The 20,171-nt window shown below is 55.5% G+C and overlaps 6 protein-coding genes across 6 annotated transcripts; 4 read left to right on the top strand and 2 right to left on the bottom strand.

The window, feature by feature from the left end:
- The first annotated feature begins 469 nt into the window (after positions 1-469).
- Positions 470-1,326, top strand: BDZ83DRAFT_99810 (uncharacterized protein). Its single transcript, XM_060516052.1, has one exon. It carries the CDS (start codon positions 714-716, stop codon positions 1,221-1,223), a length of 510 nt encoding a protein of 169 aa, XP_060368799.1. The 5' UTR covers positions 470-713; the 3' UTR covers positions 1,224-1,326.
- A 930-nt stretch (positions 1,327-2,256) lies between these two features.
- BDZ83DRAFT_648410 (uncharacterized protein) lies at positions 2,257-6,348 on the bottom strand (the record flags this gene model as incomplete). Its single annotated transcript, XM_060510178.1, has 2 exons — positions 2,257-3,357; positions 3,409-6,348. 2 exons carry the CDS (start codon positions 6,346-6,348, stop codon positions 2,257-2,259), a joined length of 4,041 nt encoding a protein of 1,346 aa, XP_060368798.1.
- Positions 6,349-7,689: 1,341 nt separating this feature from the next.
- BDZ83DRAFT_99815 (uncharacterized protein) lies at positions 7,690-8,484 on the top strand. Its single transcript, XM_060516053.1, has one exon. It carries the CDS (start codon positions 7,961-7,963, stop codon positions 8,375-8,377), a length of 417 nt encoding a protein of 138 aa, XP_060368797.1. The 5' UTR covers positions 7,690-7,960; the 3' UTR covers positions 8,378-8,484.
- A 4,386-nt stretch (positions 8,485-12,870) lies between these two features.
- Positions 12,871-14,462, top strand: BDZ83DRAFT_569951 (integral peroxisomal membrane peroxin; the record flags this gene model as incomplete). Its single annotated transcript, XM_060504250.1, has 2 exons — positions 12,871-13,088; positions 13,166-14,462. 2 exons carry the CDS (start codon positions 12,871-12,873, stop codon positions 14,460-14,462), a joined length of 1,515 nt encoding a protein of 504 aa, XP_060368796.1.
- Positions 14,463-15,090: 628 nt separating this feature from the next.
- On the bottom strand, positions 15,091-16,257 carry BDZ83DRAFT_569818 (polyprenyl synthetase; the record flags this gene model as incomplete). Its single annotated transcript, XM_060504235.1, has 1 exon — positions 15,091-16,257. The coding sequence occupies one exon, from the start codon at positions 16,255-16,257 to the stop codon at positions 15,091-15,093; it is 1,167 nt and encodes a 388-aa protein (XP_060368795.1).
- Positions 16,258-19,179: 2,922 nt separating this feature from the next.
- Positions 19,180-20,137, top strand: BDZ83DRAFT_569678 (cell division control protein 14; the record flags this gene model as incomplete). Its single annotated transcript, XM_060504220.1, has 2 exons — positions 19,180-19,581; positions 19,649-20,137. The coding sequence occupies 2 exons, from the start codon at positions 19,180-19,182 to the stop codon at positions 20,135-20,137; spliced, it is 891 nt and encodes a 296-aa protein (XP_060368794.1).
- Between the last annotated feature and the right edge of the window lie 34 nt (positions 20,138-20,171).

Below are 20,171 nucleotides of genomic sequence, written 5' to 3'. Positions count from 1 at the left end.
TCGTTTCGGCAGGATCCCTCCTTCACGTCCTCTGTCGGTGTCCGTACAGGACCGTCCAGCAGCTCTTGACATGCATTCTTTTCCCTCAACCATTTCTGCTGTCTTTAGTCCCGCGAAAGGAAAAGGCACACCCCCAGGCCAAACACCCGCCCGAACGGCCCCGAAACGCAATATCGCAGCCGCACCGCAAGCGCGCATTTGCTCCACAGCCAAGGGGTACCCCATCAACCTTTCAGCTCCGCCAGGGTCTTGTCTTATGCCCTTGCCCTTGACTTTTTGACGCTGTGCCGCCGCATTTCCTGCCGCAGTACGGATGAGGTAGGGGGTTCCAATGTGTTCATTCCTCTGCGGTCAAGGGGTAGGAGAGAAAGTCAAGGGGACCACGGGATGTGAAACATGGGATCATGGAGACTTTGGAAATTGGAATGGCCTAGGCTCTTTCACTGTTCGATTCGTCTATTGAGGACGCACGATCCCAAGCCATTGCTCGGTCTTGCAGAGAACTGAAGTCCCTGAGTCAAGATCGCAGGCGAAACCCCCCGGCTCCCTAACCCCCCACCGTTTCTCGTGCCGTGGAGCACCAAGCATTTAAAACGGCAGAGCCAAGAGTCATGAAGGATCCCGGGTCATCCCTCATGGTCTGATATGCTTTCGAGCCCAAGTGCTATCTCACCTCGCAGCCGCCAATATTAACGCCCATTGGGAGCCGATGAATGATCCAAGACTTCCCCATGCCCGAGTACGAAGGGTGTTGGACATCTGCTGCCTACAGCGTGTATGTCTTCACGATACAGCACATAGCCCAATTATCCTTCTCAATCACTCGTCGCCAGGTCCCTCAGAGTCCAACATTGTTACCTAGAAATGTTCCCCCTCAAAGCCAGCATGGCGCAAGCTTTCGGCCCCCAAATAATCCAGGGTCCGGTACTTGGGGAGTCGAGGGCGTGGGAAAAGAAACGGCGTGGCGTCTGTATTGCGTCCCTCTCCCCCAAAAGGCCAAGGAGGCCTCGACCACCCGTTTGAATCATAGACCCTTCCATCTGCCTCGCGGAAACAGATACCTAGCAAGAGAGATCCCGACGGGTCGGCAGATAGACCCACCAGAGCGTACGGAGTTCATTGTATACCAGGCCATCCAAGCCCATCGCCGTCCATCAACCTTACCTTACCCCCATTCCCTCTCTCACGCCCCCCTTTCCTCGCCACCCGGGACCCCTAGCTAGAGGTCGACATCACATCACGAGATACCTAGATAACCCGGACTAAACAAGAGTCACAATCTCAATTGCCTACGGAGTACCTTGCCTGCCTACCTTTACGAGGTGTCACCAAGGCAGGACTGTTCGTCTTCTTTCCTTGCTACGCCTCTCCGTTTCCATCGAGTTACCCCATCGTGATGTTTGTTTCTCCTTTTGTTTTGTGATATCTTATGTTTCCTGGAATGTCTTGTAGCCTACGAGGCATACTCGCGCCCGTATCGGTTCTGGACCTTTCTTCATATATCACTTCAGAATCATCGCAACGGCGTAGATACGAGACAAGACCGCCAGCCTACGTACACTACCAAGTTACACCCCTTTCCTCGCATTTGCGTAGCAGTCCTAATGTCACGGTACGCCAAAACACACATCTCCCTGTCAAAATGGAGCGTCCATGCATTCAAAAAGGCCATTCGTCATTATTAATATACATATATTTGCCTACATCTCTATCTCTCATGGTGGTCGTGATAGGCAACAACACACAAACAAACCAGGCCGGACCTGGCCCTATCCCGTCGCGGCCACGAGACCGGCGGATCAAATCCCGTGCCGATACCGCCCCTTCATCACTACTCCACACCGACGAGCCTTGGACTCATGTCTTCCGTGTGTGTTTATATATGTGTAGAGCCGGAGATGCGTTGGGGGGGAAAAAGAATATAATGCGGTGTTTTGTTATGACAGCAGGGCTTTCAGTCCGCGACCCCCGACTGCGCACTCGTCATGAAGAAAACTGCCCTTCCATGCCTAAATTCGACTCCTTTCCTCCCGATTGTGACTTTTTTTCGTGCTGGGTATTGCGTCACTCCATTCAAACGTGGTCATGGCGGAGGAATATGTTCGCTGTTCGTAAGGGATGTAGCGCAGAGAGGGAATAAAAAACAACCATAATCAACTACCCAATGCCTCATAAACCACATCTAACAAGCGCTTCGTTCCTTCTATTCGTCTTCTGTATGTGCGGCGACCACAAAGTCATTGAGAGGGCGCTTGCTCACAAACCCCTCCGACTCATGGCTGCAGTGGCTCCGGCTGAAGCCAAGTCTTGTTTGGCGCTGACGCTCCTAATTGCCGCGCGTGGGAGACTGCTAGTGCCAATGGTGACACCTCCCTGGCCAGTGCTGGTGCGTTTGGCTGTAGCAACGTGAACCGTTCCACTGGTGGCTACAGACGGCCTGCGAGATGATGCCGTTGACACGGGCTTGTGAGGGCTTGCGCCGCTAACGTCTCGGGATCGGATGCCGCTCTTGAGCCCGGAAGCGGGAGGTTCAGGCAGAGGTCGCGGCGCACCAACGGTGTGGCGCTTCACCGGTGACGCCTCACGTGTCGTCGGAACTCGGGGTAGAGGAGCGGTCATCTTCTTGCCGCTGATAAACTCGTGGTGGATGGCTTCCTCAGGCTTGAGACGCCTGTCAGGGTCCCATCTCAGACATCTCGCAAGGAAGTCCAGGAATGCCTCATCGTCACACTTAAGGACTTGTTGCAGTGTCTTGGAACTAGGGCGACGCCTCCGGCCCTTGGAGGACACGGTCAGGCGCGGCTTGCCCATGGAATCGAAGAAGAGCTTCTTGCGAGTGCTCTTCTCGATCAGATGCTTCTCTGGTGGACCAAATACCTCCATGATACAGGCAAGTTGCTCCTGCTCATTCTCTCCAGGGAAGATTGGGACTCCCGTATAGAGCTCGGCGAGGATGCATCCAAGACTCCACATGTCGATGGGCATACCATACGTCATGCCTAGGATGACCTCGGGTGATCGGTAGAATCGAGACTGAATATAGGTGTACACCTTTTCATTCTCGAAACAACTAGAGCCAAAGTCGATGACCTTAATCTCTGAGTGCAGCGGGTGCCGAAGCAGAATGTTTTCGGGCTTAAGATCGCAGTGGATGACCTTGTGCTGCTTCAAAAGGTTCAGGGAGCTCAACATCTGTTTCGTCATTCGCCTAATGAGCTTGAGTGAAAATCCGCGGAAAGCGTTTGCTTTTATGAACTCGTAGAGATTCATGTCCAGAAGTTCGGTCGAAATGCACAAATGTCCCCGGAAGTAAAAGCTGTGCGTAAAGTTGACCATGCTGTGTCGGTTTTTGGGGTCCTGTAACCAAAATTAGCCAAAAGCGCTGCATGTAGGTCCGAAAACACCTACCCATTCGCGAAGCTTCTGCAGAATGTTGACTTCCACAAGAGCCTGCTGATGGAACCTCTTCTTATTGCGAATAATCTTCACAGCCACGAGCACACCCGTCTTGTGGTCAATGCACCGCACGACTTGACCGAAACTTCCCTTGCCAAGCACGTCGATAATTTCGTACCGGTACGAAAGATGGTCTCCCGGTACAATAGTGTAGTCTCCACGTTCGTCGTCGTAACCAAAGTTGGGGGCTTCGGATTGAAGATCGCCCACAACCTTGCGAGCGTTCTGCGTGCCGCAAAAGTAGACATCGTTGTAATCAACGATTTCACCACGCTCATAAATGTTGAGCATGGCGATCCGAATAGCTTCCTGGGCACCAACTCGTTCCTTTGGCGTCGCACGTTTCCGTAATGCGTCGAGGGTCCTAGCCGCGATCTCCGTTTCTTTTCTTCTCGAGCCCATCTTCTTCATCTCTTCCTCGGCAACTAGGTCGTCCTTGTCGAGCTCGGCAGTCCACGGGTCGTGGTGACGCATGGTCGTTGCTGATGCCTTCGGGCGCAGAATCTTTTGCATGACGGAAGGGTTGTGCGGGTCGTTGACAGTCTTGGGGACGGAGGCCGAGGTCCAGTTCTCACTTTTAGTTCTATCATGGCCCAGGCTCGCTGCTGAGCTCTTTCTCCTCCTTGATTCGAGGTACGAGTTATTCGCCTTGACGGACGGACTTGGGCTGTTCTTGGCTGAGCTGAGATTCCCAACCGTTGCAGAAATGGGCAACCGCGGCGGTGGCATCTGCTCCTTACTAATGCTGCGTTCAACAGTCTTTTCCGATGTGCTAGCTTTCGAATCAGTCTTGGAGGTATTACGTTTCCACGACAAGCTCAACTTCCTACGCAAGGAGCTCATTGAGGACGGAGTAGGTGGTTCTTCCGGATCCGAAATTGGCGGCGTGGGGGACTTTGCTTTCACAGGCCGTTGGGCACGGGGACCAGAAGGCTTCTGCGGTGGCTTTACTTCGAGAGTTTCCGTGATGTTCCCAAGGTCGCCTGTCTGTGACCTCTTCAGGAAAGCAGGATCCGCGCCGGGCTTGGGGACAGAGGAGGACAGGAACGGAGACACGCTGGGCTTTCTAGTCGCTTTATAAGGTACCGGTATCGGAACTCCCGCGAAAGACTCGGACGAGCTTGTGCCGTCAGCACCTGATGCACTATCAATTCGGGAGTGGTGCACAGTGCTGCTGCTTCGCAGGTTGGGGAAATCAGACTTGTCGTCCTGTCTATTTCTGGAGAAGAAGGAGCTTTTCGACGCGGTCATGGGGGTGGTCGGGGTCTTTGCGATGATGCGTGAGGGAGGGGGGCTCAGGTTTCGGTCGGCGCCATTTTGGCCCAAAGCTGCAATCTTCGCGGTCGTCGATGAGTTCAGCGGGCCGACAGTAATCGGCGGCAGCCGCACGGGTGGAGGGTTCTTCCTCGATTGGGGAGCGTTCCCCTTCTTTTCGGTATCCAAGGGGGCCGCATTCGTCGACTTCCGGGTACTAGCCTTTCGGGCGACCTTAACAGCGGGTTCGGGGAGGGATGGTATGGAGAAGCTGCCAGTTGAATTGCTGTTAATGCTGCTAGCATCCGCTGCGAGGTTGGCTTTGCGCTTATCCAAAAACGATGCCTCCGTGGCTGACTGCTGTGGTGATTCGTACGCTTTCGGAATAGCAGGTACAGGTGGGACGTCCTCCTCGTCATCGGCGGAATGGGGGTTATGATTATGCGGATTCGACGACTTTGGCGCCGGTAGCCGCGATGTAGTACCTCCAGCGACAGGCGCCCGAGGTTGAATTGAGCCTGTAGATGTTCTCACCGTATTGAAACTGTTGGTTGAGGTGATGGAAAGGCCGGAGCTGTACGATTTTCTGTTGATGTCCGGGGTCGTCCGGGAGGACGATGGCGTGGCAGATGTCTTCCGGGGTATCATTGATGGAGATCGAGAGTGCTCTCGATGCTCGAGCGGCGGTGGTGGCGGCGCGTTGGCCGCCTGGTTGAGACTCGGAGTTTGGTGCATGGACATGCGCTTCAGTCTTCGCGTGTCCGTAGGACTGATGGTCCTGGCACCAAGTCCGCTTGCGTGTGACGCATGCTGCCCCCCAGGCATCATCGACTGCCTCTTTGATTGGGCCGAACCGTTATTAGTTCCTTTGCTGCCGCCTCGAGGGGATCTCGGAGATATCGTTGAAAGGCGGGTGTTGTCTGGTGTTGACAAGTTGGCAGTGTTTGATCGGGGAAGTGGCTGATGCATCGATTTGGCCTTTGTCGCTCTACTGTTGGCGAGATTCCGTGGAGTCTCAAACCCCATGCCGGCACCGGCATCCATCGAGGTCCGAGAGAAATCCGTTCCACTGCCAGCGGTGCCCATCAGGCTCGGTCTTCGACGTTGAGCAGTGTTACTGCCAAAGTCCGTTTCAATGACGCCCGGGCCGATGGATTTCCTAGGTGGCTTCGCGATGTTGGTGTTTGATACTGGAGGGTAGTGGCTTTGTCGTCGAGACCTCGCTGCGGCAGTTGACGCGTCTGTAACAGACGACGAAGGCCCAGAAGCGATGGAGGAGATGCTTGGCTGTCTGCTGGACGTGCTAGGTCTCCTCAAGATTGAGCCAGATCTTCCAGGGCGAGTAACGGGAGGTGGGATTCCACCACGCGCAGACGCGCCACTCTGGGAGATGTTTGAGACCCCGCCCATCTTGTCGGCCATGCTCTCCGAGTCGAGAATACCACCTTGACCGGTCGGATTCGGAAATTGGGTCAATTTGAAGTCGTGTGAAGCCGACTCGAGACTGCTCTGGAGGTCGTCGAAGCTGACCGAGGGCAGAAAATCGTAAGAAGGTGTCGAGTCTGCTACTTCGTTCGCGGCGCCATTCCGTCCAAAAGAAAAAAGAGGGTGGTTGTTGGCCGAAGATGCACTGAGCATTGGACCGCCGGCGAACGAGCCCTTTGAGGGTGAGTCGGTTTGCGAGTCTGGGATTCCCCTATTACTGCAGCAATCATCGGGTCAGCTCTCTGTAAGGTAGTTATCTACCCAGGGATGCATGGGTCAGGGCATAACAAAGCGGCGTGAACAGCAACGAAGAAGCGAGGGCAATGTTGAAAGGGGGAAATGGGAATGGGAATTGGCATACAGTCTGATCGGGGACTGGTTCGCCGGTCGTGGGCCAGCAGGTATTCTATGCTCCCTTATCATGTGTACGCGGTGCAACGGCCAGCGCGCAGATCATGCGAGCGTTGGACGTGATATGGCGTGGAGGCGAGGGCGGCAGAATGTTTCGAGAGGGAGAAAGTCGAATCAAGTCGGGCTTGTCGACACGACGGCGCTGAGAATCGGGTTCGCGATGCGGTGCGGGCGAGCTCAGTCCTGTCAGGGAGCTGAGGGCATTGAAGAAGCTACCTCATTCCGGGACAACACAGGACAGGCACGGGACGACAAATGGCGGATGATTGAAGGGTTGGCGGTGTTGGTGTTGGTTGGGGTGACAGAAGGGACAGGATTTTGAAGATGCGAGGATTGGCGTTGGTCGAAAGGAGGCGGGCACGGGGGGCGTAAACCACCAAACTCGGCCTACGGTAAGGTAGGAGTGAGGTTGGAGAGGGCCGGTGCAGAGATGAGAGGACTACGACTGCTGCGAATGGGCTGGGCTCTCTCTTTCTGGCTGGCTGCGTGTGTCTACGGAGTACTGGTTGTTTTTGTTCGAGAAAGAAGGACCCGCCGCTTAAGTTGTCAGTGTGATGGACAGTGGACTGGTGGTAGGCGGGCGGGCAGGTCACGACCAGGGTGGGTGGTGGAGCGTGCAGTGGATGGGGATGGAGCCAGGAACGAGCACTAGAGAAGAGAGCACTGGAGCCTTTAGAGATTTTTTGTCTTCCTTTTTTTTTCCCCTTCCTCGTTGTTTCTTGAACCCCCCGTCAAAGTGGTACGAAGATGCGAATGAGAAGCGGTACATCAGTGTGGAGGAGAGGCGGGCAGAGAAGTGGACTGTCATTTGAGGTAGACGGCAGCAGAAGAGTGAGAAAGAGAGAGCAGGTAAGGTACTTCCTGGTTACCTGAGGTTAGCCCGAACGGGGGGGAACTCTGGAGTCTGGAAGTGCGAGGTCACTCAGAGAGTCCCGTCCGTTTAGTTTATTGTTAAGGTATCAGTACCCTGCCTTATGGCGCAAAGACACAAGATGCCCAAGGCGAGGTCAGGCACATACAAACAAACAATACCATTCGTACCTCGAGTACAAGAGTAGAAGTAATCATCCACCACCCGACACGTTCAGTCACCCAGTCCCGTCAGGTTGTCAGATAGGTACGCAACTCCCGGCCATTCCCTGGGGGGGAGTATCTGTCATGCACCTCGCGACTGACCTGAAGGGGCTTGCTAACATCTAAGGCAAAGGCAATGCAGCAGTAGTGCGAGAAACGGGACCAATGTTGGTAGACTAAGTGAGCACCAATGTCCAGTTGATTGAGGAGAGGAGTCGAGAGGGTTTATCCGTGAGGTAAGGTAAGGTACCAAGTGCGGTTCAGGAACATACACACCACGATGCATGCGCTACTCCGTGCAGCTGCAGCACATTTCCGCAGGACCGTTCTAGCGGCCAACCTTGGGCAAATGACGGGGGGAAACATCCATCCGAATCGAAATGGGGGGGGAGAAAAACAAAAAATGCGGCGGCGGGTGACGATGGAATCCCTGGACCATGAATGCGAGCGAGGAAAAGGGAAAAAAAAAAAGGGTGGTGGTCGGTGCAGTGCCCGCCGGCCCCTCACTCACATTTTGGCAAGAGCGAAAGAAAGGGAGGTCGGGGGACCGCTCCAACAGGGATCACCTGCTGATAGCACGAATTGCGCCAGTTGCTCATCAGACGCGTGGACGGAGTATCGATCAGTACCTTGCCTTAGACTTTGCCGTCCACGGGTGGAAAGGTGCATACCTAAGTACAGATGCTTTGTATCGTGAGGTTAGGCAGGAAAGAGAGCAGGAGAAGCATCTCTCTCCTTCTGTTGATGTTATCACCATTTCACTTCATACTGATCCCAAGAGGCAAGAGCAAGATACTTTCTCCATACCTTAGTACCTGCCTTACTTCGCAGGTACCCATGGCAGCGGGGCGGTTCGTACCTCACACCGCATTCCCAGGGAAGGAACTCTCACAAAACCACCAGGTCGGTGTGATCAAATGATGGAACCCGTCAAGTCTAATAGCGTGCTTTGGACCCCCTCCTATTCCCCAATTCCCCTCTTCCTTGGGCCCCTTGGGCAAATGGCCGCTAAATAACCTCGACAAAGACAAAATGAGGCAAATCTCATGGACCAAGCGGATACCTTACTTTGTACGGAGTACGGAGCACCTCGAATCCATCGCATCTCGTTCTCTCCTCCAGTCTCCAGATCATACGAATGGATGCCAATATTCTATCAAGTAATTTAGCAACTCGGCAACATTTCCGTCCACCAACCGACCGATCCAAGTCTGTGGCTTGCCCTAAGTCTGACTATTCCGTACCGATACACATCTCTTCCCGCTATCTCTACGAAGGTTCCAGAGAAACTCGGACCCTGGCCGTTGAAGCGCGATCTGCGGCAGCGGGTTCTCTCATTTACCCAAGATTCTGCTGTCCACCATTACGAACAGCCAAATATCCAGATACTGATACAGATACCTACTATCCGTGCTTACTTTGCATCTAGACTAAAGACAGAATATACCGGTCTACTCTACCTCTCTAATACGTACAAGGCGTCGGCCGCCAGCATCATCTAGCATCTCATGTCGACGCCTCACATGTATGGATAGCTTGGCTGGCACGGCTACGTTGACATCAACTTCATTCATACCCTTTCCGTACAACCGAACAAGCACGACTCGCCCAGGTCGGTCCCAGGGACCCAGATCAAGTTTCGGGTTGTTGCAGCCGTCGCACGCGCGTGTGCTTCGCGGGCGTCCCTCAGTCAGCGACATTCGTGTTGTTGCATCCCATCTTCTCGTCGCTCCCTGCACTCCGTGATTCGTTCCAAACTTTGCCGCGACTCGTCCCAAATTGAGGGGCAACCAACCGTCGAAAAAGAGCTTCCCCCGTTTGCCAAGCTCACTGCTATTCGACGCGTCTTTGGTTTCCGTTTGGGGCCAATTGGGACACTGCCGCGCCCGCCATCACGGTCCAGCAGCAGTTCGGAGCTCCAAGAATGCGTCCCTGCGTCACCGCGGGCCGTTTGTTGTCCTCGTCGCCGCATCAACCAAGAGGAAGACCCTGGGGGGAAAAAGTGGCATGGGGGTGATGGGTGAGGGTCAAGTGTCTCAACGCCCAGAAGCAAGATGCCCATCTGTCCAGTGGAAATTGGGGGTTCTGTGGCAAAACGGTCTGCTAGCCAGGGTTCCGAATGCATGGGGGTCCCGCCATATGCAATCTGCAACCTGCAATCCTCCTCTCCGCTGCCCGTCCTTGGAGGAACGCCGGCCGGTATTCAACCACAGCCAACCAAGCCGTTTCCCGACCAGACGCTCGTGAGGTAATTTGTCCGTTGTGGTCCTGTGCCGAGGATCGCAGGAACCTCATCCCTCGTCTCCTAGGACAACCATCGACGAGTCCAATGCTAACGTCGACGGAGTCAGCAGGGCTTCTCGCAAGATTGAAACGCCTTCCATTCAAGACACCTGTCCTATCCGTGTATTCTATGATAGCCAACGTGGACTCATAGTATTGGGCGGGTCACTGTCACTGGTTGACAATGGCAAACCCCAGCTTCCAAGGATTGGTTGGCTCTTTGTTCGGCCCCGAGCAGTGGCTTGTCTTACGGGATGGATTGACGAATTGCTTTTGCAACCAACGGTACGAATACCTGTCACTTGTCATCTGCAACAATTAGTCGACCTAGCCGCCCAATAGAGGAAGACACTGACAACTGATACATTCGCCGTGCGTTTGTGGACATTGCACGCAAAGTTCAAAATTGCGCCATGCAACTTCAGCCGGTGACTACTGAGCAAATGTCTGACAGGCTCTTCATAAACTCTTTTCGCTTGTAGATCAAAGCAGTCAGAACAGGCTTGGTTGCGGCCGACTATTGGTCAATCAGAGGAATTTCCGGACACTTGTATGAAGGGACAGGATACATCAACACAAAACCGCATCGCCTTGGTTCCTGATGCAGACCATCATTTCGTGGGATATTGTTTTGCCCAGGCCAACGACCAATCACCGAACACGATTTCCGGGCCTCTGCGTTTGTTTTCTTAATAAGGTGCTGCTATAGTCCTGAACTACACCGCCTGCCTCATCGCCTCACAGAACCGGGGCTCAGCAGATCTTTGTTTCGAACTCCCTCCTTCTGTGATGCGAGCCATCAAATCTGAGGTCTACTGGCACTGGCAGTCACAAAATAATCCGTCTTTGGAGATCCCATCAGCAACAGGTCGTCTCAATGTGGACTTTGGGGGATTTGGTGACTAGAGCGGGCAGAACCAATCGGCGATCCAAACGCAACTCATGAGTAAATCGCTTCACCTGAGCTATGGAATAAGGTTCGATCGACTTGGCCAGCCGTCAACGGAGCATTATCAAGCCTCGAAGCACCCAGCTAGGCCAATGTCGAGGCCTGAAGGTGGCTTTTGAAGATTGCAGTCGAAGCTATCGGGAAGAAACTCCTGAGTCCTGAGTCTTGACAAGCTCTCCAGCTCTTATCACGACTCGCTCCCCGATCATTGATCTACTCTAGGCGCTGCCTCTAAATCAGAGGAAACACTAACCCTCTGACTCCATCTCAGCCCCGAGCCCGGGCTGCGTCGAGTCCCCAGCTTCTGCGCCTAACGCCCAACAGTTAAGGATCGATCATCCCGTCCCTCGTGTACGAAGATAGCGTGTACAGAAGTACGGTTATTACGGGCAGACGAGCAGAGTACGGTACGCTTGTCACCGCGCCGCCGATAGTCTTAGAGCTTGAGCTTGCCACAGGACAGGTCAACCTTGCCCTGAATAACTTGGACTGGCATGCGATGGCAGAAACAAGACAGGGTCCGAGCTGATCAAGGGATGCCTCCTTTTTCTCTCCGGTGTGCACTCTGGCCAAATGCCTTCCCTGCCCAATTCCGTCCGTCCCGTTTTCCGTTCTTCGGGCTTTCGAGCGGCGTCCACCACTCAACTTTTCTTCCTCTCCTTTGTTACAGCTGACAATACACGCGTGGGCTGACGATTCGAGATTACTGACCAACGCAGACGGCCAAAGTATTGGTGTAATCTCCCATCTTCCCGTTTCACGGGGGTTCATTTCTCGTCGGTATTTCACCACCTTCAGTCCATTTGAAGTTACTGATACAGAAAATTCATCCAACGTTGGGGGATCTTATTGAGTTGACTAAATGTTAGATCAGTTGACATTGAGAACAGCCAAAGTTTCGCACGAGGAGGCTTGCACTACTGGCAACCTCTCCCGATGGGAGAGTTACTTCCTGGCTTCCAGAGCTGAAACAGCCGGCCAGAAGAGCTGGAAGTTAGACTCATCCATCGCCATCGTGTGCCTAGGTACGGATACCTACTCTGTGGCTATTCTTTCTGTCGTGTAGGCAGACGGCACAGAGACAATGTCGCTCTATGAATGGGCCGATTTAAAATTCCACCTGCCCAAGACAACTTCCTCGCCATCTACCTATCCAGATCTCGTGGACATTCTGACTTCTTGTTGGTCAGCCACAGCTCAAGTGTCGGTTTTCATAATTCTTGGCTCTCCCCTTGCCGTGGACAATCAGCCAGCCGGGTTTGGAGGAACGGATGCGGGAATCCGTCGACCATACGGTGAGAGACGCAGAATAGAGAATAGCCTAGCTCATGGTAGCTGGATCGGAGACAATGTGGACAAGATCCAGTGGATTTTCCGTCCCTGCAAGATGAGACCACTTTCAATGTGGTTTCTGAGAAGGGGTAGTTGTAGGGAAGGGATGGTGGCCATGGATGACATTTGCCGTGTGGCAGAAGCTTACTGGGGGGCATGTGATATCCAACCACTGCAACTCGGCTACCACGGGCTCTGCGGTCTGCTGGCATCGGACCCAGTTCCCCATGCTGCGGCCCAAATCACATGCAGTGGAGGCTTGCAGCTTTGGGCGAGCTTCCGCCGGTCCAGCCGGGCAGCTCCAATGACATTCCCCATGCACCAATCCACTTGGTAACCTCAACGTCTCATACAGCTACACAGCTTCCGGAGATTTTGGACAAACTCAGCTCAAGCGAATCTGAGCTATCTGCACGGAAGAGAGACACAGATCGCGTTGCCACACGTCTCATCATCCCCTTGCTTTTGCAGCGAACCACACGCGCAACTACACTGCCAGGCGGCTGTCCGCCAAACGATGACGTGACCTCCCGCCAACGACCACCAACCCACCATCAAACGAAACAGCTGCCGGCGCACCCTCTGCCACAACTACCACCATACACCCGGCGCAGAAGGTACGGACCATGGACGAGTATACGGCCGACCTCTTCATATCCCGCGACGATGCCCCGGATCATCAGCCCCATGCGCGGCCGCCTCCGACTGTAGTGGTCGACGAGTGGCCTCACGATTCCGACGTCAGCGAGGGCACCCCGTCCAAGAAATCGCCCTCGGGCCTGCGCTCGCGCATCGCCAACAACCTCAGCAAGAAGACAAGCATCCAAGATCGTCTAGTCGAGAGGTAAAGCCTACTTTCCCAAAGTCACAACACTATCTCTGTCAAGCAAAGCTCGATGCTAACTGAACCGCTTCACCCAGGCTCCTCCAGCAGGTCATCCCCGAGAGCTCCGATGGCCTCACAAGTGGCGGCGACGACCCCCTCGCCCCGGGCTTCTCGCCGGACAAGACGAGCACCTTTTCCGAGCGGCCCAACTTCAACATCACCACAATGTCCAACAATTTCCGCCGCTTCAACGCCCGCATCGGCGTCGTCTTCAAGTTCCAGGCCCGCGTCGTCCGCCTCCTCAGCTGGCGCCGCCCAACACATACCCTATCCCTCCTCGCCGTCTACACCTTTGTCTGCCTAGACCCGTACCTCTTAACCGTGGTGCCCCTCGCCGGCTTCCTCCTCGCCGTCTTCATCCCTTCCTTCCTCGCCCGCCACCCGGCCCCGCCCTCCGGCACCCTATCCTCGGAGCAATCCGTCGGCTACTCCCCCAAGGGCCCGCCCCTCGCCCCGGCCCGGACGGTGAAGCCCGTCAAGGAGCTCAGCAAGGACTTCTTCCGCAACATGCGCGACCTTCAAAACTCAATGGACGACTTCTGCGTCGCCCACGACGGCGTGGTCGCCACCGTCCTCCCCATCACAAACTTCTCCAACGAGGCCCTCTCCTCGGCCCTCTTCCTCGCCCTCACCCTCACAACGGTCCTCATGACCACCTTCGCCTCCCTCCTCCCCTGGCGCCTCATCGCCCTCCTCGCAGGCTGGGCCGCCATCCTCTCGGGCCACCCGGCCATCGCCCCTCTGCTGACGCACACCCACGACACCCACGTCGCGCCCCACGAGGCCCAGGCCCGCTCCAGCGTCGACGCCTGGATCGCGGGCGACATCATCCTCGACTCGGCGCCCGAGACGCGCGAGGTCGAGATTTTCGAGCTCCAGCGCGCGTCCCACGACGAGTGGGAGCCCTGGCTCTTCTCCCCCTCCCCCTACGACCCGCTCTCCCAGCCCCGCATCGCCGGCGACCGGCCCCGCGGCACGCGCTTCTTCGAGGACGTGTTGCCGCCCGACGGGTGGGTTTGGTCCGAGAAGAAGTGGGCGCTGGACCTGTGGAGCAGGGAGTGGGTGGAGGAGCGCATTATCACGGGCGTCGAGGTCGAGACGGAGGGGGAGAGGTGGGTTTATGACATGTTTGATGAGAATAGTGCTGGTGGTGGCGGCTTCGGGGGCCCAGTGGACTCGTCGCCGACGATGGGCAAGGGGAAGGCGAGGGTTCCTAGTGCGCCGCTGTCGGGATGGGAGGAAGGGGAGGACGGGACGGGACGGAGGGGGGAGTGGAGGCGGCGGAGGTGGGTCAGGCTTGTCAAGAGGCGGGCTACGATGAGTACTGCTTGAGGGGGTCAGATGAATGGATTTGTAGAGTATGGTAATGATAATGACATGAAATCTAATGGGAGTCATTTCCAGCGTGGCCCTTCAACCTCACTGTGGACATGAGGTCCTCCTTCATCATCAGGCTGTCGCTTCGACACATCTCAGTCAAAGCTCGAATGGATTTGGATTGTTGAATCACCCATCATGGCAGCTATCAATACATTCTTTCTTAGAGTTGCAAAGTCATTATCGTGGTGCAGTTATCTACGAGTGTCTCTTGCCATCCCAGGTTGCTACCTCAACGAACACTCTCATGGGCGTGAATAGGGAATGGATATTCTCTCCTATGTCGAATTGTCTCCTATCTGCCGTCTCTCAGACCAAGTCTAAATGCAGCCCTATCCGGCAAGCCAGCCGGTAAAAACCCCAACCAACACCAAAGGAAACCTTAGCTAGAAGAATCGTCCCCGTCGTTCCATCTTTCGAATTATTAATTTCCACCCATCGAACTGCCTGACCTCGTCCCATCCATCCAAGTGTCCCTGAGATGAAATTCCCCATCCATCTCATTGTTTCTTCTTTTTGGGAAAGCAGTCTCCCGCCTCCAGAAAAAAAGAGAAAAAAGAACCAAAGGTCATCCGTCATCAAATCATGAAGTCGTATTCTTATCAGCGAGCACCATCTTGTCGAGAATCTTGTGCACACCCTTGGTCAGCCCGCGGCCCTCGTCGATATCATCCGCAATCTTGCGCGCGCGGTCAATGAGCACGCCGACGACCTGCTTGGTATACTCGAAGCTTCCCGTGCTCTCCATGCGCGCGACGGCGAAGCGCTTGACCTCGACGTCATTCGTCTTTTGCCCGAGGATGTTGATGAGCTGCAGGTTGGACGGGTCGGAGCGGATGCTGTGGATGATGGGGAAACTGAACTTGCCCTCGGTCAGGTCCTCGCACATTCCTTTATTGTCCGAGTACTCCTTGGACGAGAGGTTCATGTAGTCGTCGCGGATCTGGAAGATGAGGCCCATGAGGTTCACGAGCTCGGAGCAGTCTGTGAGGCTGCGGGACTCGGCCTGCATGAGCTTGATGCCCAGGCGGAAGAGGCCGCCCGTCTTGTTGCCGACCATTTCGAGGTAGTCCTCCTCCGTCGGGCAGGTGAGGGTGTCGCGCCAGAAGAGGTCCATGCCCTGGCCGCGGTGGAGGTGGACGAGCTCTTCGGCAAAGATGGAGATTGTCTTTGGGTTCTTGAGGCGCTGGAGCTCCTGGAGGGCGCAAAAGTAAATGTAGTTTGCCGAGTTGATGGTCTGGGCTACGCCAAAGATGTTGTGGGCGACGGGGAGGCCGCGGCGGAGGGAGGATGAGTCTTCCACGTCGTCGATGAGGAGGGAAGCCGTGTGCAGCATACCGACGACGTTTGTAATGACATCGATGCTGGCCTGGGGCACCTCGAGCCAGACGTTGAATGCCTGGATGAGCTGGGCGCGGAAGTCCTTGCCCGGGTGGGCAAAGAGGTAGTCAAAGGGGCCGGTGATGACCTTGTCCTTCTCCTCGGGCCAGGTCTTGCGGGTGAAGTTGAGGTCAGAGGTCGCGTAGCGCGAGGGGTCCGGAGGCGGGGGAGGCTGCATCGTGAGGGTGAAGGAGGTGGCTTGGTTGGTCCCCAGGGAAGGGCGACGGGACCGGTGAGAGGAGTGTGAGAGCGAGTGCTTGTGGGCGTGGGTTTGACCGTGACCGTTGTTGGTGTTGGCGTGGTAGTTGGCGCGGGAGAGCCAGTCGGTCTCGGGAACGGTACGGAGAGGCCCTTTGGAGGTCGCGGGCATGGGCGCGGCCGCGTGGGCGGAGAGCGAGACGGGAGCGGCGGCGGAGTGGTGGCCGATGGAGGACTTGCGCGAGGGGATGACGTTTGGCGGAGAATGGGGGAACGAGGAAGAGGGGTTGTTGGCGGTATTTGTACCCGGAGGGTTTGAAGATCTGTCGACTGCTTTGTTTGAAGGAGGAAAGGACGACGAGGACGCCGCAGGGTTATTAGGCACCATCGCGAAAGGGAGTCTTCTCCAAGGGACCGGCCGCCAGGGGAAGAAGCGTGGCTTCTTATGGACGTTTGGTAGGGAGGACCCGGTTAAGGTCTCACCAGCAGCAGCTGCTGCTGCAGAAGCTACAGCTGTGGGAGCTCCAGGTGTTGGCTCAAGCTCAACAGAGCTCGCGTGGGCCGGGGATGCGGCGTTGTGGAGCTCAGGCTGGTGAGTTGTGGTAGAATCGGTCAGCTGGTGCCGTTGCTGTAAGCCCGTGTAAACGTCACCACTTGCTCAGCCAAGGTGAGATTCTGCCTGGGAGTGAGGCATAACTCCGTGAGGTAGGTTGTGAAATGGTGTGGTAGTGGATTGGGTAGGAACGGCATTGCGGCAGGCAGTTGATTGCTGCATATGCGAGTGCTTTTCTGCCTGTGTCTGTATTGGTCCGTAGACTATGTGCATGTGCTGTCTTTTTGGCGGGGAACAAAACGAGATGTAGACCGTCATGACTTTTCTGTGAATAGGACCTTTCTCCACCCGTTGCTGCAAGGAAATGAGGCGTGGGCAAGGATGGTGCGTGAACCGGAATAGCAAAGAGGAAGAAAGGCCAAGCTGGGTCACTGAACCTTGCTTGGAAAGTCTTTGGTGGGAGCCTAGATGGACGGTTGTGGCGGGTACCTGAAAAGTCCTAGACAGACCTGCAGTAGATAATCAAGGAGAAGAAAGTATGGAAGAAAGCAACAAGGCAAAGAGAAGTTGGAGACGGACAATCACATGCCAATGGAAAGCAGTTTGCGCACCTTGAACATGCAGCAGGACCAGCAACAGGAGCAGCGATGGGAGCTGTTGCAGGTGCTGATGGCGCCTCAATTGCCCAGGGCAGAGCTCCGTCTGTTGGAGCTCTTATCGATTGATGGTGGAGAGATAAGGCAGGTACCGTAAGCTACCTTACCTTACCTAATGTACGAATAGGTAAGGTATTCGGGCTTATGTTGAGACCGAAGGCAGGAAGACGTCATCCAAATTCGTGGCTTTTCCTTGGGGGTCGGGGTTCCGTCGATGCCGAGCTCCAGAAGGGCGACCGCGGACTTTGATCCGGGTGGGTGGCCGGAGAATAAGCGTTGGGAGATACAGCAGAATGAAGACAAGGGACCGGATATCTCGGTGTAGTGATGACTCGTCTAGTCGTTTCTCTCTCGCTTGGTTGATGTCGAACGGATGAAAATGGAGCGGAGAAGGAGAAGAAGAAGAGCATACCGGGTGGGTGCTCGAAAAGAGAGAGAGAGGTTCGTGCGAAGTCTCCGTCTTAAGAATCGGCCGGAGCACGGAGGAGACACGGACACCACCCACCTCGAGCCAACGTGGAACTATCTTCAGGAGTATTGGGGAAACGGGCTTCTAGAAGAGGACGAGAGCCAGCCACTAACACGTTACGAAGTAAGGTAGTAAGTACTGAGTAGACACTAAGTTCTCGGATGTCACCCAAATCCTCCTGATCTGCGTGCTTGTCGCCCGTCACTCTGTCACCCCTTGACCATATGCTGCTTCATCCTGCCAGACTAGCTACTGTGACTCGAGAGGCCTCGTCGCCGCCGTGTGATAGACCGGGTAAGGAGGGGGAACAGCAGTAGAGAGAGCAGAGAGCAAGGCAGCTCACTCCGAGTCGGAGCAACTCTAGACACTAAGATGTGCCATCCCCTCGAGTCTGCAGGTTTCATCAGCGTTAAGTGCCGGTCTTAAGCACCCGCAGCTGCTGTGACAGGGCCAGCAGAGAGGTTTACCTTGTGTCATTCGACGCCGCCTCTCTGCAGCAGCCAAGGCACGCGGCACACCGCACTTCAGGGCCACAGATCAGGGTCAGTGTCAAAGCCTCGCTTATTTCCATACTACTGTGTATCTCTGAACTTCCACAGCCTTGAACCCTGCTCGCTCTCCGAGTTCCCCCATGCATGGAGGATCAGGAAAGAAAGGGAGCTCATGCAAGAAGGGAAAGCCCAAGATGCTTAGTTTGCCGGCCCGTGCCCCCCACAATGCCACCCAAAGAGCCAAAATGCGCCAAACGCAGCCCGATGGCTCCCTGATGTCCCTGATGGCTCCCCTGACTGACCCGCTTAGCTAAGAATCGGTCACCAATCTGGCCAATCAGACACCGAACTTCCTCTTTCGGCAGCACTACATCCCCATCCCAACGTGCTGGATCGACCCGGTTGCCGGGGCAGTAATCGTCCAACGCAACACAAACAACCCGCATTGTCCACCAACATCGTCGCTTTCCACCGTCTGTTGTATCTGGACGCTACCGGGTAGTCGCTCTCATGAATGACCACCTACGCATGCGCCCTCGCCCTCGACCTTGAACTTTTTTATTCTTCGCCTTTCCCACCTCCCTCGATACGACTGTTGCGCAATTGACATACGCCGCCCTTCTCCAGATCCCTAGAGGACTTGTCCTCGCCAGCCTTTCTTCTTCTCTTTTTCTGTATTAACAATATCCCACGGTGCTTGCTGCTGCTGCTACTTTCCAGACTCGACTTCTGTCTCTATCCTTTGATCCGACGCAACAGTACTTCATAACCCTCAAGTCATCCGCAAGTCGCATCACCGAGAATCGCATCGCATTGTCTCTTTTGTCTTTGCCAGATTACACCTACAGTCCTCGATACCCACATTCTGCATCCAAGCCACCAAACCACCGCCTACCACAAGAGCTCATTCGTGACATCAGGCGTAATGGAGAATCTCCTCAGTCTCGCCTTCGACGGCCTCTCCTCCTACGACGGTCCAAAGATCCGCAAGGGTCTGCGCCAAGTCGAAGGTCTCCTCGCCCAAATCTGCCTCTCAGCCCCGGCCAAATCGAGATCACCCACAACGGACGATGATGCGTCCCATAACAGCGGAAAGTCTCTAGCAGACTTGTCAGATGACCCGGCCTTCCGCGAGTTCTTTAAGCTGCAAGAAGGATTCGAGTGGAATGTTGCCCTGCGCCTCATCAACACTCTCGACCGCCTGATGGGCAAGGGCACCGACGGGCAGAACGACCTCCTCATCCTCAGCTCGCTGGATCTCATCCAGGGCGTCTTATTGCTGCACCCGCCCAGCAAAGCCCTCTTCTCACGAGAGCAGAACATGAATGTAGGTCTTCACCGACTCCCCCACCGTCAGTGTCCAAAGTAGAGCACTAAGTCCAATCTCGCAACAGCTCCTCCTCGACCTCCTCGAACCCGTAAACTGTCCCGCGATCCAGTCCGCCACCCTCCTGACCCTCGTCACCGCCCTCATCGACACCCCGACAAACACCCGAACGTTTGAGGCCCTCGATGGCCTCCTCACCGTCACCTCCCTCTTCAAATCCCGCTCCACCGCCCGCGAGGTGAAGCTCAAGCTCGTCGAGTTCCTCTACTTTTACCTCATGCCCGAGGTTCCCTCCATCCCCCGCGCCGACGTCCGCGCTTCCGTCCCAGCCATCCACCAGCGCAGCCCAAGCAAGCTCGCCGGCGCCTTTGGTAGCGCGGCCTCCACGCCCGCCTCCACCGACTCAGGCCACGGCCGGAGCCGCGCCGGTAGCGAATCCGCCGACACCATGACGACCGAGGAGAAGCAGGAGCTGCTGGGCCGTCACCTGAGCAATGTCGAGGATCTCGTCAGGGACCTACGGACGTGCACGCCCTTTGGTGGTGTCGTCTGCTAGCTTGGTCTCGACAAGCAAAACTGCTATCTCGGGC

The sequence above is a fragment of the Colletotrichum acutatum genome, assembly GCF_030867785.1.
Source record: "Colletotrichum acutatum strain CBS 112980 chromosome Unknown BDZ83scaffold_15, whole genome shotgun sequence".
NCBI classification, from domain to species: Eukaryota; Fungi; Ascomycota; class Sordariomycetes; order Glomerellales; family Glomerellaceae; genus Colletotrichum; species Colletotrichum acutatum.
This window is presented reverse-complemented; position numbering and strand designations above follow the sequence as displayed.